General features: G+C 33.1%; 2 protein-coding genes across 4 annotated transcripts; both read left to right on the forward strand.

The window, feature by feature from the left end:
• The first annotated feature begins 353 nt into the window (after window positions 1-353).
• On the forward strand, window positions 354-6,219 carry LOC109791938 (aspartic proteinase-like protein 1). Its single transcript, XM_020351308.3, has 10 exons — window positions 354-983; window positions 1,880-2,021; window positions 2,648-2,889; window positions 3,016-3,243; window positions 3,356-3,494; window positions 3,574-3,644; window positions 3,727-3,823; window positions 4,642-4,708; window positions 4,940-5,011; window positions 5,874-6,219. Exons 1-10 carry the CDS (start codon window positions 682-684, stop codon window positions 6,092-6,094), a joined length of 1,581 nt encoding a protein of 526 aa, XP_020206897.1. The 5' UTR covers window positions 354-681; the 3' UTR covers window positions 6,095-6,219.
• Window positions 6,220-9,255: 3,036 nt separating this feature from the next.
• Window positions 9,256-17,750, forward strand: LOC109814494 (uncharacterized). Of its 3 annotated transcripts, none has more exons than XM_020378947.3 (10): window positions 9,256-9,445; window positions 9,820-9,845; window positions 10,094-10,178; window positions 10,447-10,656; window positions 15,167-15,289; window positions 15,375-15,432; window positions 15,574-15,647; window positions 16,075-16,163; window positions 16,241-16,319; window positions 17,297-17,750. In XM_020378947.3, the coding sequence occupies exons 1-9, from the start codon at window positions 9,353-9,355 to the stop codon at window positions 16,314-16,316; spliced, it is 834 nt and encodes a 277-aa protein (XP_020234536.1). In that variant the 5' UTR covers window positions 9,256-9,352; the 3' UTR covers window positions 16,317-16,319; window positions 17,297-17,750. The 3 variants fall into 3 exon arrangements, 2 of the variants coding, with proteins under 2 accessions (XP_020234536.1, XP_020234543.1); XM_020378954.3 differs by having other exon boundaries at window positions 9,257-9,445; window positions 16,247-16,319; XR_002241077.3 differs by having other exon boundaries at window positions 16,075-16,319.
• Window positions 17,751-18,000: the final 250 nt, after the last annotated feature.

Genomic DNA, 18,000 nt, shown 5'->3' on the forward strand with positions numbered 1-18,000 from the left:
CTTTTGTCCGTATGTTGATTATCATTTGTGTGAATTGGTAAAATAAAATATGAAATAATAACTTATGCCATCAAATAAAATTTTCAGTCGATTTTTTTTATTTATATTAAGAACATTACGTACATGAACTTTATCTTGGTAATTGAAAGATTAAAGAATAAAGTATACTAGCCATATGTACTCTGGAATGATCTCAAAGGAACCTCTGGCCATTTGTCTTGCAACCAGCCACAGCACAGTGCCTTTTCCTTCCTTGGATTTTCTCTCTTTCACTTTATGGACCACAACGTTATAAATTTATAATAATATTAATCATGAACATAGGCATAATAATAAACAAACTCTATGCAACAACAGAGTACATACAATAGATTAGACACATGCCTCCCCCCTCTATCCCTTCGCCACGTTCACGGGAAAACATTATTGGAACCCACAAAGGTGCACACTGCGCACCCCACACCCTCTCTCTTCCCTCAACAAAAAAGAAATAAAGCTTTAAACTTTGCACCACCCCACCTCCTAATTCCGCGATCAGACCCCGTTCTGCTCAAATTTAACTTTTTTTTTTTTTTTTTTTTCGCACACCCATTGGGGCTTTTGTTTGTGTAACCAAACTTGAGTTTTTGACTCTGTTGGGTTCTTTGGGTTTAGCTCTTTTTTTTTTTTTTCTTCCTTCTCATGGCGATTGGTCTTGTTCTTTGGCTCTTGCTGGCCAAGGGTCTTGCCTCGGAGGGTGCTGCGGGGGTCACATTTTCTTCTAGGCTCGTTCACCGGTTCTCTGAGGAGGCTAAGGCTCATTTGGCTTCGAGGGGCAACGGTTCTGTGCTTCAACCGTGGCCTAAGAGGAACAGCTCTGAGTATTTCAGGTTGCTTCTTAGAAGTGACGAGACGCGGCAGAGGATGAGGCTTGGCTCACAGTATGAGTCTCTCTACCTTTCTGGAGGAAGCCAGACCTACTTCTACGGCAATGAGCTTTCTTGGTGAGTGAGTTTGGCCTTTGGGGAAGTTCTCTGGAAAATAAAGTTTCAAGCTTTTGTTCCATAGTCCATGCTGTGTTATTTTTTGTTGTATGATCCTGTATAGGTAAATAGTGTTCGGTCAACTATGAATCAGGTTCGGTTGGGATAAATAAGTACTTGTAATACAAGCACTTATGTATAAGTTGTTTTTATAGGCCTTGTTGGGTAAATTTTTCAAAAGCACTACTAAAAAAACAAAAAAGGAAAAATGAAATAAACTTCTTCATCCAAAATCTTACTTTGAACATGCGCATGAGTTAGTTTTAGCGTATAAAGAAGCTTATTTTGATTTTCTTTCCTATCTTTTTTTTATTTATTCTTAGAGGTGTTTTTGGAAAAAATTATCTAAACAGGCCCATAGTCGAAGAGGAAATGAGGTTAAACTGTGACTATATAAGCTATAAGTTGTTTTCTCAAGTTATCCTGGAGAGCTTATTGAAATAAGTTGAAAACAGTTTATTAACATTTCATGAGCTATTTTTATAAACTCTTTCTAACATTTACATTGGTGCTTGTCTAATAGTGTAATATGATAAGTCCAAATAAACTGTACACAAGCTCTTCCAAATGTGGCCTTAACAAGTTTCATATTATTGGTTTTAGAATACTTTATTAAGTGAGACTTTGGTTGAAATCCACGGAACTTTACTAGGACTATTGAGTTGTTATCGTGGGGTGCGCCTGATGGTGAAATTTGAAATGGTTTGAAGTCATGTGGATTTTCTGCTGAACAACAAAGTGGATACTTGTGTTTCACATTGGTTAAATGAGTAGAGATGGGAGATAAAAGGGAGTTGGAGTGGATGCTGAAAAGGTTAGCGATGATTTTTATGAACTTGTTCATTGTTGAATTTCAGGTTGCATTACGCATGGATTGATATAGGGACTCCAAATGTTTCATTTCTTGTTGCATTGGATGCTGGAAGTGACTTGTTTTGGGTTCCCTGTGACTGCATTGAATGTGCTTCCTTGTCTGCTGATAACTACAACAATGTGATGGTAGGTCCAAGATACGAGTTCCATTTGCCTTTATTTGTTTCAACACTTTTTTATCTCAATCATTTCGTATTATTTCATTGCTATGATGAACTTTGTACCTATTCCATTTGGCTTAAAGTTTTGTCATTTTGTTTTTCATGATGAATGGAACATTTATTTTGTCACGATGGTAAGTTTTGTCTTGTAAGCATGTGGGGTTCTGCTGTAAAACAGCCCATTTATAGCCATATGGACACAGGTGAGGTGGAGAGGGTTGAGGGTTAAGAATATGCTAGGGGATAAGAGAAGAAGCCCATCCTATAGAAATTGTTAGTCAAGAACATTTCAAAACTAGGACATTTTTTTTGTATGTTGCAACTCTCAAAATTTTAATGACAGTTGAAACATTGTAGGATCACTGTCATAGCATGAATATCTGTGTCATGTCTTCTTAGCTATCTGTTAATGACATTCTCCCTTAAAAGTGTATGCTCAAATTTCCTAGGAGTAAATATTATACTTTGAATTTGAATGTTCTTATTTGGACTTCTACAACAGTTCTCCCAAGAGTGGTAAGAAATTTAGCAGTTAATTTCAATGATTGATTGGCAGATGCTCCCTTCTATATGGGGGCATCTCTGATGCAGGACAGGGATTTGAATCAATATAGACCATCATTGTCCAGCACCAGCAGGCACCTACCTTGTGGTCATCAGTTGTGTAATCAAAGTTCCCATTGCACAAGTTCTAAGGATCCCTGCCCTTACTTTGTTAAGTACTACTCAGATAATACCTCAAGTTCTGGATATCTTTTTGAAGACAAATTACATTTGGCGTCTGATGGCAGACATTCAATACAAAAATCTGTGCAAGCCTCTATCATTTTAGGGTATGTTTATTACTGTAAAAAATTACGATACTGTTATGTTCTTTGAGGTTTGATGTGTTGTGCAAGATTATAAGCTGCAAGTTTGATTTGCATCAGTGCCAATGATAATTGATTTTATGAATGCAGTTGTGGAAGCAAACAAACTGGTGACTATTTACAGGGAGCTGCTCCTGATGGTCTTCTAGGGCTAGGAACTGGGAACATTTCAGTCCCAAGTTTGCTGGCAAAGGCAGGGCTTATTCAGAATTCCTTTTCAATTTGTTTCGATGAGAATGAATCTGGGAGAATTATCTTTGGCGACCAAGGTCATGTCACCCAACATTCTACATCATTCTTGCCTGAAGAGGGGGAATTGTATGTATTGTATATAATGGTCTTGACCTGCTGCTTAATTTAGATGCCATTTCTATACACGTTACTAACCTTATTGCTTTGTGGTTCATGTTAATTGTTTGAGTTGCTGCAGTATAACCTATATAGTTGGAGTAGAGAGCTTTTGTGTTGGGAGCTTATGTCTCAAGGAAACCAAATTTAAAGCTGTTATTGACAGTGGATCTGGTTTCACATATCTTCCCAATAAAGTTTATCAAAAAGTTGTAACTGAGGTAATTCTTTTTACCATAAATCTAGTGGTGTATGGGGCCATGCATAGACTGGGCTAAAAGAAAACTTCACTGAATACAGTTTGACAGACAAGTCAATTCAACCAGGATTATTTACCAACAACCCTCGTGGGAGTACTGCTATAGTGCAAGGTTAGGTACTAAATAATTAGGCATTTAAGCGTATAAGCTTCTTACGTTTCATTGTAACTCATGGCTGTTTTTCATGTGACAGTTCACAGGAGTTGATCAACTTTCCCCCGTTGAAACTTGCTTTCTCTAGGAATCAAACTTTTTTAATTCAAAATCCCATGTTATTGTTTACTGGTTCTGTAAGTCAGGCATTCTAAACTTCCAATCCCCCCTCCTCCCCTTTTCTTTTGGTTTGTGTGTATAAGTGTATTTGTTTGAGACTCAAGTTAATCTTTAGATATTGATAAAAAAAACAATGTAACAAGTTAACCCTCCATTTGTATCTAGGTCAGTGATAGTTGATCTTTTGTCATTTGATGAGTACTACTTTGGCGTCTAGAGACTTCATTTGACAGAAGATGAATCTTTATGGCCGAAAAAAAATGATTTTTTGTTTTGAAAAAAGATTCTTGCTTTCTCTGAATATCAAGAACTTCCAACCCCAAAGCAAAACCACCTTGCAAAGATTCCTAAGCTGCTTAAAAATTTCATGATGAAAGAAAATCTATTCTACTGAATTTCAGAGCAAATAATAATGGAGAGTGTAAAGACATAGACGAAGTGGTGGATGGGTTTGAAATTGAGCTTTTGGAAGATCTGATATTATGTAAACATTGATCAAAGTGTTAATCTTTGATGTAACCAGTATGTTCTGTTATCAGGAAGTGACTTCCAGCATATGTTGCATAGAAATTGAAGTGGATTCTGAACATTTTTTGTTAACCTCTTGTATGACTCAATGATGGCTAACAAAGCACATTTTATATACATATATCTCACCTGAAATTGGTTGTTTTCTACAATACTTCTAGGATATAAACTTTTTGAGGTCTGTCCTCAACATTCTGCGTTTCTCTATGATTTCCTCTGCTTTCCTTGCAGAACCTCTTCTCTTGTCTTCCCAAAATAATTTCCTAACTTGGTTATAATTTCAATGTTACATGAACTTATGGTTCAGGATTACCCAGACTTCTTTTGTTTGGCTGTAATGCGGGTTGATGATGATGACTATGCTACCATTGGACGTGAGTATACCGCTGCCTGCCATATGGGAAACCAGATCATATTTATTTGTATCTCAACAAGACTTGTCTTTTTTTTTTTTTTAACATATTTATTTTTCTTTTTTGTCATCTGGTAGCTCAAATAAGTTTGAGAGTGGATGCATGTAAATGCTCATACGTGACACTTGTATGCACATGATCATGCACCCTTGTGCTGGCTGACAATGATTGTTGCCTACACTTTTGTTTCAGAGAACTTCCTGATGGGTTATCGCATGGTCTTTGATAGGGAGAATCTACTGTTTGGATGGTCTAGATGGAATTGTGAGTATTTCCTTCACTTAGAGCTTTTTATATATTGTACTTTTCCCAAATCTTTGTGAAAAAAGATTTGTTTTTGTAGTTTGGATTCTTTTTTATTGGTAACTTGTTTTTCCATAGAGAAAAGTGTGGCACTTGCAAAAAAATGGAAAAAAATTGATAGATCTGATAAATTTATTGAAAATTATGCTTAGGGTATAAACTAAACAAGTAATCGATACACATTGTGAACTCTACAATCATGTGTAAGACTGCAAGAGACTTGAGCTCTATTGGATAAACATCTCCAAAATACTTATCGGGAAAAAAAAAAGGAATTGAGCTTCTTTTATAAGATAAAAACAACTTATAATCACAATTTTTGTAGAAAGTAGATAAGAGAGTTTCTGTAAAAGTTGAAGTGCATTAGTTGATTTTAATTCATGGGAGAAGCATAATTCATTTTACCTTCTAATTTTCTTTTCCTAAAAGTGATGTATTTATGATGGACTAGAGAAGTTTGTTCAAACAGTTCTTATAAAAACTCTCATTTTGCTTTTAAAATATCATTCTCAAATTTTTTTTTTTTAACGTCTATTCCTCCAAAATCTAGTTCTTCACTGTGGGCTCGAGTGAATAAAGTTTTTAGCACTTCCGGAAGGAAAAAAATACAAAAGTAAAATGAAATAAGTTTTCCATAAGTTAAAATTAGCTAATCACAAGTTTATTAGCAGTTTTTTTAGAAAAATTATATGAGAGCTTCTACAAATTAACTTATGGAGAAATATATCTGATCACACCATTATATATTGTACTCAATCTACAGCCTTGTCTTTTGCTCTCTAGTCTATGAATTTGTGGTTTATGCTAATCACTCAATCTGCAGGTCAAGACACAGCAAGTCTGACATCACCTTCCATTGGTGGATCACCAAACCCTTTACCAGCCAATCAGCAGCAGAGTATCCCCAATGCTCGTGCTGTACCGCCTGCAGTTGCCGGTCACGCGTCCCCGAAACCCGCTGCAGCCGCACCTGGACTTACCTCTAGGCTTTCCTTAGCTTCATTGTTATTGATATGTCACCTTTGGCTTTGGTTATCTTGTTAAGTCTATCTAATTTGCTTGTAAATTTCTCTCATGTCTAGACTCGACTTTCAGGGGTTTTACTTTTTCAATTTTGTAGGCTGTTGTATCTATTGGGGTTAGTGATGAACTTTGTTTATTTTGGTTTATTCTTTCTGTTGTAGTTCCTTTTATTCTCTTATGCATCATTTTATTCTGCTAGCACTCTCACTCTTCTGAGCTTTCCGATTGTGGCTGTGTTGGGAAAATATCCATTTTTTTAATAGAAAAGTTTAGATTAAGATAAGTTACCTTATACAAGATCAGATTTAAAGATCAGAAGGATCATTTTTTTTTCCTTGTTACTAACCATATTGACACAAGGTTAAGAATCAAGGACTTGTGCTTGTCTAATAATGTAAACTCCATTCCCACAAAAAACTTGTCTTGACTTTTGGTTTTGATTTTGTTAATGGTTCTGTCATCAACAAAGTTTCTATTTTTGACAGCAACAAATTAGAACTTTAAAGGTCCATTCATAGTTTTAATTTGTCTTATATCAGATATTTAATTTAATTGTATATCTTGAATATGAGATCATCGACAAAGAATAATTTTGTACTTGATCTAAGTATTTAGTGGTTCAGTTATTATTTAAACTATTGATAGACTTGAATATATTGAAATATATCTTTTAGAAAAAAAATGTGAGTAATTTTTAAATATTTAATTATCTATTTGTTTTTTGTAATTTTATAAATTTTAGCCGTTAATTCTTATAGTTAAAAATAGGTTAATTTATACTTTTTATCCATTATCTTAATTTTTAAATCTATTTTAGTTATTCATCTTTTAAAATGTTTATTTTGTTAGTTTATCTCTTAAATTTGGATTTATTTAATTGTTTTGAAATGATTATTTTAATTTTTAGAGATAATTTTAAATCTTTTGTTGATAGATTTAAAACTTAAAACTTGTTTTTATTAAATTCACCTATATGAAATTTAATTACCATTTGAATTTAAAAGAGTTATATATATATATATTAAAAATTATCTGAAAAATATATTCCACCAATAATTAGAAAATAATATGAAATTAAATTTTTATAATTATTTTTGTTACTTTTTAGACTTATTTATATGTAATTTTTATTATGTTTATAATATTTTTTTGTTTAAACTTCAGCTGTGTTTAAAAGTTTTACATAGATAAATTTAATAAGATAAATTTTAAATTTTGAATCAATTATTAAAATATTTAAAATCATCTCTCAAAATTAAAAATAATCATTAATTCAAAAGGATTAAATATATCTAAATTTAGGAGATAAATTAATAAAATGAACATTTTAAAAGAAAAGACAAAAAGTAAATCTAAAAAAATAAGATAAGTGGCCAAAAGAATAATTTAACTTTAAAAATACTTTCTTTATCTTTTTATAAATATCACTTTTGTTTCTTTTTATTCCATTGTTTATTATTATAGGACTAAAATGTCAAACTTTTGAAATTATAAGAATTAAAATGAAATAAAAATAATAAGTATAGTGATTAAATTGAAAATGTTCGTAACTATTGGAAGTACAAAATAAAATTCATGGAACTATATGAACTAAAAAATAATTAAATCTTTTTTTAAATAAATAAAGGCATTATAATTTAACATATTATACTAAAATAAAAATATACAGACTTAAGAAGATGTTATTTTCTAAAGCATTCGCAATGGGATATCTTAAGCTTACATAATTGTATCTTAAGTTGTTTTTATGTTGAAATGAGTCTATGTGGCATGCATTGTGGGTTGCTTATTTTAAACACCATATCTTATATAAGATAAGATTGTTTAGAATATAAAACCATTGTTTCACGCTTGGGCCCATCAACCAAAATAAAAATGCGAGTATATAAGGAGACACTTATAGTTTTACCATTGTTGTTAAAGTATAATAAGTTGTTCATGAGTAGCTTAAATATGATGCGATAATGTAAAACTAAATAAAATTATATAAGCTACACTTATTGCAGATTTTTTTTATTAAATTATATTATTAAGGTAAGCATCATAGTTAGTAAGATACTAAGATATTTATATATATATATATATATTTTTATATAAAGAAAAGAAAATTTGTTTCAGCAATAACATCTTATTATATAGGTAACTTCTTATTCGTTAAGTTAAAACTTCATTCTTAATGATAACAATCACTTGAGTTATTAGTATGAATCTTCACGATATTATTTTTGAACTTGATTACAAACAAATTTTTGTTGATATACATTATAGCTTTTATATAAATATTTGTTTAAGCTTTATCTTAACTGTATGTAAAAGAAAATTTAGTTTGATTCGTAATTATTCAATGAACTTTATGTATAAATAACTAATCAAGTTACTCATGCTTAATAAAAATATGTAAATTTCATGTTAAACCACATATTTTTAGTTATACACTAGATTGTATCAATACTATTATAATTAATGAAAAAATATAATCATCTTGCGATCATAAAAAAAATATTAATTAAAATTTATTCAAAAATACAAATATCTTACTTTTTTATTTAACAAGTCTAACTTAAGATTTTGTAATTTGTAATAATTGTTTTAGTTTAATTATATTTTTGTCCAATAATATGTTTATTTTAAGATTATAGTTTATATATATATATATATATATATAATACTTTTGATTCTATCAAATATTGTTTTATAGTTTTTAGTCGTTGATATTAATGTTTTAGTCTATTTTTATAAAACTGTAAAATTTTTATGGAAGTTTCTCTTATATTAAATTTTTATGGTTGGAATATTAAAACTGATACTTAACTTAAAGTAATAATTTTTTTTGAAGGGAACTTAAAGTAATAATAATCATTAAATTAAATTTTTTTAATATATAGATTAAATTTATAAATTTTTAAAAAATTTAATTTATAAAAAAAAACTTTATTTTATTCATTTAAATTAATGTATAATATATCTTTATAATTATTTGTCAATTTAAATTAATAAAATAAAGTATTAAATAATTTTTAAAATTTTAAAAATTTATAAACATTTTATTTATACATTAAAAATATTTAAATTAATAATTAAGTTATTAAAATTTGATACTAAAGTAAAATAAATCTGCGAAAAGTGAATAATTATAACAAAACTTACTTTTCGAAAATGCATTATTAAAAGAGTAAGTTACATCATGCTTTCTTTCGAGTCCAAGCGTTTTAGAATTTCTTATGCGTTTTTGTTATCTTTGGCACAAAAAGGAGCTCAAGTTCGAACAGAGAGTAACGGATGAAGAAGGTCACAAGTATTGTTTCAATCTTCGTCATCCTGATACTTTCTTTTCAACACGTTTCTTCGTCACCTTTCTTATACGCAAGCCAGGTAATGGCGCATGCCTAAGCACTGGACTTTGAATAAACAAAAAAATTTATATGGTGTATAATTTCTTACACGCATTATTTTTATTGGAGATGCGCATGAGATTGTCTTTGGATTCTTAATCTTTGAGAATCGAGGTCTCGTTTTTGTTGGTGACCGAATTTGCATTTAAACAAATGGCTTAGCAACGAAGATTTCGAGTTTAGGATGTGGAATTGGAATACTTAGTTTTTTTAGGGTTCAAGTTCAGGCTAGATTATAAGTTTTGGTTGAATTAATTATAATCTTTATGTTAAGCTTACATTTCATTTTCAGCTTGAATTCTGTCGCCATGATTTGCGATGCTAATGCTCGTTTTCTTCTATCTTTTGATTTAGGTCCATGTGGAATCTTCTGGTGGAAGGTATTGGATTGGATTCACGATTATACCTTGCTAAATAATTCTCCGACCAAATATCTAGATGGTTTGGTTTTGATACTAGCTTTTATTCCCTTAAAAGGCACATTAGTTTCATTACTAGCTTATGACATGCATTGAACTTAACGGTTTTGCTTTCCTGTAGTCTTTTTTTTTTTTTTTTTTTTTTAATACCTTAGATTGTCTATCGATATTCAGTCTCATGTATGACTTAGTTGTGTTTTTTATTCTAGAAATGTTAAACAAGAACAAGAACATGCTCAAGAAGTGCGTTGCTCCAGGGAGAGAAGTAGGGCAGCTCGGAAAGTGATAGAGGAGGTATGGGAATTCCTTTGGCTATCATTATGAATTTGCGACATTGCAGTATTAAGTGGTCTAAATTTTGAAAAAGATCCATGAATATTGTTAAAGACGTGTATTATCAAGAAATTGGAAACACGCAAGTTTCAATGTATTAGGTAAATATAGTAATTAGGAAAAATGTATAATAAATATCAAATCCTAAGTGTAGTTGACACAAATTTTCTGCACATGCTTCTCTTTTTTCTCTCAACAAATATGTTTCTTATACGTGTTTTATTTGTAGTATTTGACACCATTTGTGGAAAGAGAAAAATACAAGCTTTCGAGTAAGTGCCAACTTCACCCTGAAAATGATATATTCGGTGATCAGGAAGAGCATAAACTTTTCATAGATAGACATGAATGGCGGTGTGGATATTGTAAGAAAAGCTTTCGGGCAGAAAAATTTCTCGATCAGCATTTTGATAACAGGCACTACAATCTTCTGAATCTAGTATGTCAATTCTCATTCCTTTTCTTTGCAGGATACATAATGTGTAGTGCAAGCTTTAATCGTTTAATTTTATCAGTTACCAGATGAGTTTGAAATTCTTAATTGCCTGAGTCATCTCTCACCCTTTTATACATATAGAGCTTATACATGCTTGTGATTAAGACACTCAAACCAAAAGATTCTCTTCTCTTAAGTATCCCTTTTTCTTCTATTTTTGGCTAGAATGCTCTTATTGAATCAATTTACAGTTAATACTGTTATATGTCAAATTGCGACATGCTTGTTAGTTATTGTTATTTTTCTCTGTTATGACAATATGTGGTTCTCTAATCCGAAACTTTAATTTAGTGCATCTTTTTTGTTATCATTAATGACTTATTCCTGTTAACTTGAAACTTTTTTTGTTATTTTTTAATACCTGACAAGGTTAATATCCAAGATATACTAATGCTCGAGAAGCCATGGAGTTTCACAACTCCTGTCATGAATACTGCTGTTACCTCATGTGCCATAAATGGGTGGCCAATAGAGAAAAAATGGGAAAACTTTGTTAATCTGTCAATGATGACCAGTACAGTATCCTTGTTTTTTGTTTTAGGTAATCCAGCAATGAAATACATAGAGATTTCAGTCCAAACCTTTGTGGGAATCTGCACAGGTTGTAGTAGCCACAAGGGAGATAAAGCTTCATACTTGTTTCATTGGCAGATGTCACAGGTTCCACAAAGTATTTAATATCCGTCTTCATACCCTCCCAATAAACAACTGCAGCCGACCTTTTGTAGGTTATGAAATACTCTGAGTGCCCTCCCATGGCTGAACTGTGAAACTCAGCTAATAATAATGGAATTTTAGCTGAACTCTTGGGTAATACTAGTTTGCCTTGATAATATAGTCTTCCCCTCTTTAGTTCATAGCCCTTATATGAGTTGGAATCTGCAATTAGGTCCTTGATAAGTTGTTCCAGCCCTTCATCTTGCTGCACCACTGGAATCCAGTTATCTAAGTCTTGAAGTCTCAAAACGGTCATAGCAGCAAAGGTAACTTGTCTGGATAGTGCATCTGTTGCTGCGTTTTCCTTCCCAGGTCTGTACTTTGTCTCAAAATCATAGGCCATGAGTTTGGATACCTATTAAAATTGCTTCTCACTCAAGCCATTTTGCTCTGTGAGAAACTTAAGCTTCTTTGATCAGTCTTAAACTGTGAAGTGTCATCCTAGCAAATAATGCTTCCACCTTTGAACAGTCTGTACCACTGCCATCAGCTCCCTTCTTACACAGACTTTTGTTGACTCCTTTCTGAAAGAGCTTTATTCCAATAGGCTAAGGGCCTGCTTTCTTGAAGTAACAACTCCTAGGCCATGACTCGAGGCATCAGTTTCTACTATAAATGGCTTATTAAAGTCAGGTACAGCCAATATTGACAGTGCTATGAAGGTCCTCTTTAACGCATCAAAGGCTATTTAGCTTCTTCATTTCATTTGAAATCCTGCTTATTGTGAGCAATTGGGTGAGCAACTTGACCACCTTACCATACACTTGCACAAAATCTCCTATAATAGCCCAAGATCCAAAACTCCTTACAAACATTTCACATCCTTGGGAACCAGCCATAACCACATGGATTCTACCTTCTTAGGGTCAGCAGCCACTTCTTGACTTGAAATTATATGGCCTAGATATTCTAGGCTTTCTTGATTGAAACTGCATTTCTTCTTGTCTACTGTAAGAGAATGATCATGCAAAGCATCCAACATTTCTTTAACATAATCCATGTGACACTTCAAGTTCAGACTATAGATCAAAATGTCATCAAAAAATACTAAACAAACTTTCTAAAAAAGGGCTTCAATACCTCATTCATTAGGGCATGGAAAGTGGATGTTGCATTGGTTAATCAGAATTGCATTACTAGGAACTCATAATGCCCTTCATATGTTCTAAATGTTGTTTTCTCCACATCTTCTCTCATTCAAATTTGATGATACCCTGATTTCAAATCTAATTTGGTGAAATTTGTTTCTCCCCCAAGCTTCTCCAATAGCTCCTCTATGATTGGAATTGGAAACTTGTTTGGAATGGTTATATTATTGACTGTTGAGATCTTGATAATCCATGCAAAATCTCCTGCTAAAATCTTTCTTTTTCACCAAGATAATGGGGTTGGCATAGGGACTGATACTATGTTGAAAAAATCTCATTTATTAACTCCTCAATCTTTGTTTTCTGGTAATGTGGATATTTATAAGGCCTGTTGTTAGGAATTGAAACCCTTTTCTCAAATGGATGGCATGATCAAGCCTTCTAATGGTTAAGGGAAACTCTTTTGGAGTTTGAAAAGCATCTTGAAACACCTTCGCCAACTGCTCTAAATTAGCTGGTATCTCCTTGTCGGCTTCAGTGGATTGTTCTAATGAATGAAAACCCACCAAATATCCTTCTTCCCCGCATTGCAACATTCAAATCATAGTTTTGGAGGAGGCAATTGTCTTACAAAAAGCAAGATCATCTCTTAACGTCTTCTCATCTCCTTTCTTGAATGTAATAGTGAGCTCTTCAAAGTTAGCCTTGATATCTCCCAAAGTAGCTAACTGGTCCAACCTGAATACAAAATATGCTCCACCTAATCCAAACACAAGGAAGTTATGTTTAACCTTCATGTCAGGTAGATTCAGTTTTAGTCTTTCACATATCCCTTGGAAATTAATCCTATGCCCTTCTCCTACCACTATGGTGTATGTAGGGATCCCTGACACCTTCAACTTCAATTCCTCTACTAATTGTGTAGATATGAAATTATGGGAAGCCCCACTGTCAATCAATACCACTATTGTCCTACTCTCGAACTCCTCCCAGATCTTAAGAGATCTCCTTGTTGTTAAGCTCACAATGTTGTGCATGGAAAGCTATTGGGTTATTTCCTCTTGAGAACCATAGTTATCATGTCTTTCCTCTTGAACTTTGTCTTCTTCCTGCAGTAGCATAATCTAGAACTATTTGTTTTTACATTGGTGGTTGTGGCCTGGCCCAACCCAAATATTTCCTCACATCTAAAGCACTTCTCTTTTCTTGCAGTTCAGCTTCAGTTAGCCTCTTGAATCCCCCAATCTCCCCCTTACTTTCTGCCCAATTATTGATGCCATTGCTTCCCATGAAACCTCACTTTCCTTTCCTCTAATGTTTTGTTCCACCGAAATGGATTTAGTGGACCCAAAATTCCTATAGAAATTGTTCGATTTATTGCTCGAATATGTCCTTGTCTTATGCACTGTTGCTAAATTTTCTTCCACCAATAATGCTTTCTTCATCATTGTGGATAAGGATTCGAGCTCGTATGATTTCACTTTAGCCCCTAGTTCTTCCAGCTGATTCAAGAAAACCTCCACTCAGATTGCCCTCGTCCAAACCACCATCATATCTTTCACTTTCAAAATTCCATATAAGACCCGTAACTTAACCTTCTTGCTTCAATTGTAATAAAGCTGCAAATGGGTTTTGAGCTATAACAGGTTGAAACTTTTCAAGAACACATTCTTGAATGTGACCTAGCTAGGTTTAGGGTTCCACTCCACCTTTCCCACCAGTGGAACCAATTGCAGGCATTATCTTCCAATGCCAAGATTACCACTTGCATATGATCTTCCCACATCACTCCCTTAACTTGGAAATACCTCGCCAACTTTTGAGTCCAACTGTACACATCTTGCCTATGGAATACTGGAATCTCAATCTTATGCCACATCTCACTCGCATCTTTGCTACTTCACTTACCATCTTCTTCGACCATATCTTTGTTGTTTCTCCTTCTTCTACTTTACCTGGAATCGTGTGTCTGACCCTCCTCTTTTGTTTATGCCTAGAACATTGGAGTAATGTTTTCATAATCTTTCCAACATCTCAAACCCCTGGGTTTGCATCTTCAGGTCCCCTTCTCATTGTGATCATAGTGATTTCTCCAAGGCTTCAAGTGTTCATTCCATTTTTGTAGTATGCATCAAACAAAAGGTGCCTCAGTTCTGAGATTGAAGCTCCGGTACCGAAATGTAATAATTAGTGCTGAAGAAGTGGAAAAATAGAATTTGTATTAGCTAAGTTCTCTAATTTCTAACCTTCTCCTATGGATTGAAGGTTAGAATAGAGGTTGGATTTACAAAGAAATGTTTAGATTGCTGAGAGAATTCGAGTAGATCATCCTACTCCTAGTTTCCTTCTTTTTGAAAGATGTCCGTTCCTTTGAGTATCCCAGCCTATTTATTTACTTTGCCCACCCCTGTCCTAAAGTTACTAAATAACTACTTTCTGTTTTAGTAGTTATTTAGGAATACAGTTCACAGAATCTAATTATGGTTCCTAGAGATTCTCTTCTTGTGTGTCCTGTAAACCTTCCTAATGAATGGTCATGTCCTATCATGGTTTTTGAGTCTCACTTCAATTTTACTTGCAGTTCTATTTGATGCTTTACTATTAATCAGAAAATATTATTTCCATTTACTTGGGTTAATTAAATGCAGAGTCATGGTAAGTGCTTGGCTGATTTATGTGGAGCGTTGCATTGTGATGCTGCTATGAATTTCAAGTCCTCTAGAAGCAAGTGCAATCCGGCAGCTTCTGCAAGAAACCGATACCTATGTGAGGTTGCTTTCAATTTGTGTTCTTTTTCTCTCACTTTTCATTGTACTGTCAACTATTCTACCTAATCCATATGCACTCATTGTTCAGAGTCTTGCTGACAATTGTTTTCCTATTAGTGAGGGTCCATCAGCAGGCCGCCTTCATGGTATACTTAATATTTTCTATTACCGTTTTCTCCTAACTGTTCCATTATGATGTTTCTTGTCACTTTTTTTTCCTGCTTAATTTAATTATATTGTGGTCTTTGTTGATTTATTTCGTACCTGATTTCCTGATATACTGCTAGAATTGTTTCTGCATCAATTTTGTGATGCTCACACCTGCTCAGGGAAACACAAGCCATTCTCTAGAGGAGGCAAGGTAAAGCCTGATTATCTCATTTGGGTAATTAATTATCAATATGCCTTTTATTAGAAATCTGTCATTGCTAACTCTAGTAGTATAGGGACATATATACTTCTACTCTTATAGATGATCGGTGTTGTGAAGTTTTTGATCTTGTGCTATTCACAAAGTCCCTCAGTAAGAAGAATAAGCCTTATTGACATTAAATGCTTGCTTTTTTGGCTGGCTCAAATTATCTTCTAATGTCAAAACTTGCAGACACAGTACCTTTCCTTTTTTAATGGAAAGGTTTTGAAGTTATTAGGCATTTACTTTTTGTCATTTCATTTCATTATACCACAACTTAAGATGTTTTTAGGTATTTTGCAACTGTAATTTTTATGACAGTGAGTGCCTATCGATAAGGCTGTTATCTGTGAATCCTGATATTTTGCCTCTGCAGGATCAAAGTAGTTTCTTACGCCTGGCTGCTGGAGCATTGATCTTGGTGCTACTTCCTGTGTTCTATCTTTTTCTTTATTTGATACAAAGGTACTGCTTCTATATTTTTAAACGTGATTTAAAAAATCAAGGTTTTACACCCATATTTCGTGATGCTATTTCGCAAGTTGTAGTGATGTGAAGGGTCAAACTCAAGAGCTTCGTCGCATCTCAAAAGCTGGATGGAAAACAAAACCATCATGATTGGTAATATTATCTCTTTCAAATGAGCATGTCTTGGTAATTAAATGAGAGAATAGGATGCAATGACAACAATATTGCCATTAGTTAACAATGGGCTAATATCATGTAGGTTGTCGATTAATTCTGACAAATCCTGCTGTCAGTCTTTTTCCTTCATTTGGTGCAACTTTTATAAATACTGTTTATTCACATTTTGTCCTTCATAACTGATTATAATGTTTCCTTGCCTATTCTCAAGAGTCAAGGCTTTATTGTATGTGTATGCTGTCCACTTTGAAAGGTACATAATTAGAGCAAATTATTTTTACAAAATTTTAAAACTTGAGATGGAACTCCAATTTTCTTTTTAAGTTTAGACAAAATTGATATTCTGTCTCTCGGAAGAAATAGAAAACAAATTCTGTCTCTAATTAGACACCAAAGTTGGATAAACCTTGTTTTAAATATGAAGATGGACACTTTTCTGAGACAGAATATTTCTGTTTGTCTTTTGTATCATTTAACTGTAAGACAGAATCTGTCAAAATGTCTGAATCTGAGACAGATTTCCCCTTTAAACAAGTGATGACTAACTGGACTATTTCATGATGGATATTTAATCCATCTCTAGTTCTGTGTCTAATGTATTCAGTAACACTAACAGAAATGATGAATTTGATACGAAAAATGTCTGTCTAATTCTATTTTTTTTCTTCTAATAGTATGATGCTAATGTTGTCTCTGTATATTTTGGTCTTGAAAAGTGATTTTGCTTGAGGGCTAGCAAAAGAGTAAATTTGGGGGTGTGATAAATATGTAATATTGGGCTACTGTTATGTTAAACTAGAGAGTAAATTGGTGTGTATATCATGTTAAAGTGTTGCAAATTTGTGTGTCATGATTAGCATATGATTTATGAATGTTATATTTGTATATGTTAGTAAAGTTTCCTTGTCAAAATTATTGAAAACTCATTTTTTTCTTCTTAATTTTAATTGTAGGGCGACTAAGACTAATTGAGGATGAATTATAAAGAGACTTTTACTTGGCATGTAGCACAAATACACAAGTTTTGGAAGCCATTTAAATGGCCAACGGGGGCATTTAAACGTACTCAGTTCAAAAATGTTATCTTCATGTTAAAATTGAAGATGAGCTCATTGGTTAGTGCACATTTAAATGCTCAGCAGTGCTTTTAAACGTCCCAAGTATGCTGATATGATGTAGCTACTGATTTGTGTGCATTTAAATGTCGTCCAACGGTGCGTTTAAACGTACTCAGTTCACCTGGATATAAATAATTGTTCCCAAGTTGTAGACTTTTTTGACAGCTATAAAACACTATGTAACACGCAAAATACTTTTTCTCTTCTCTACTCAGGGTTTGTGCATGTCAAATTTGAGAAACCAAGGACCAATCTCGTCAAATTGCTAATGGATATCATTTATTTATCATCTCTTCTATCTCTTTTTTATTTTTTATTTTTATATTTTTTTAGATGTATCACTGAATTCGTAGGTTGGGGAAAGCGGAAAGCGATCGCTGAAGAATTGGTTGTTCTTATTTTATCTTATTCTTCATTTTTTGGTTGTAATATGTATTCTTTCGTTTCTCGATATACTACTTGCTTTCGCTTACCTAGATTGAAGAAGTGCACTCGCATCCAACCACTTAAATTGGGTCAGACGAATCATGTTGATTGCT

Source organism: Cajanus cajan, chromosome 9, assembly GCF_000230855.2.
Source record: "Cajanus cajan strain Asha chromosome 9, NIPB_CcT2T_4, whole genome shotgun sequence".
Taxonomy (NCBI): domain Eukaryota; kingdom Viridiplantae; phylum Streptophyta; class Magnoliopsida; order Fabales; family Fabaceae; genus Cajanus; species Cajanus cajan.

Bases quoted from the DNA above. Each gene is read 5' to 3' on its own strand.
- LOC109791938 (XM_020351308.3), top strand. From the start codon at position 682: ATGGCGATTGGTCTTGTTCTTTGGCTCTTGCTGGCCAAGGGTCTTGCC. The intron at 2,022-2,647 runs GTAGGTCCAAGA...TCTCTGATGCAG, and splicing joins ATAACTACAACAATGTGATG to GACAGGGATTTGAATCAATA. The intron at 3,645-3,726 runs GTTAGGTACTAA...TTCATGTGACAG, and splicing joins GAGTACTGCTATAGTGCAAG to TTCACAGGAGTTGATCAACT.
- LOC109814494 (XM_020378947.3), top strand. From the start codon at position 9,353: ATGAAGAAGGTCACAAGTATTGTTTCAATCTTCGTCATCCTGATACTT. The intron at 9,846-10,093 runs GTATTGGATTGG...TTTTTATTCTAG, and splicing joins GTGGAATCTTCTGGTGGAAG to AAATGTTAAACAAGAACAAG. The intron at 15,648-16,074 runs GTAAAGCCTGAT...TTGCCTCTGCAG, and splicing joins CATTCTCTAGAGGAGGCAAG to GATCAAAGTAGTTTCTTACG.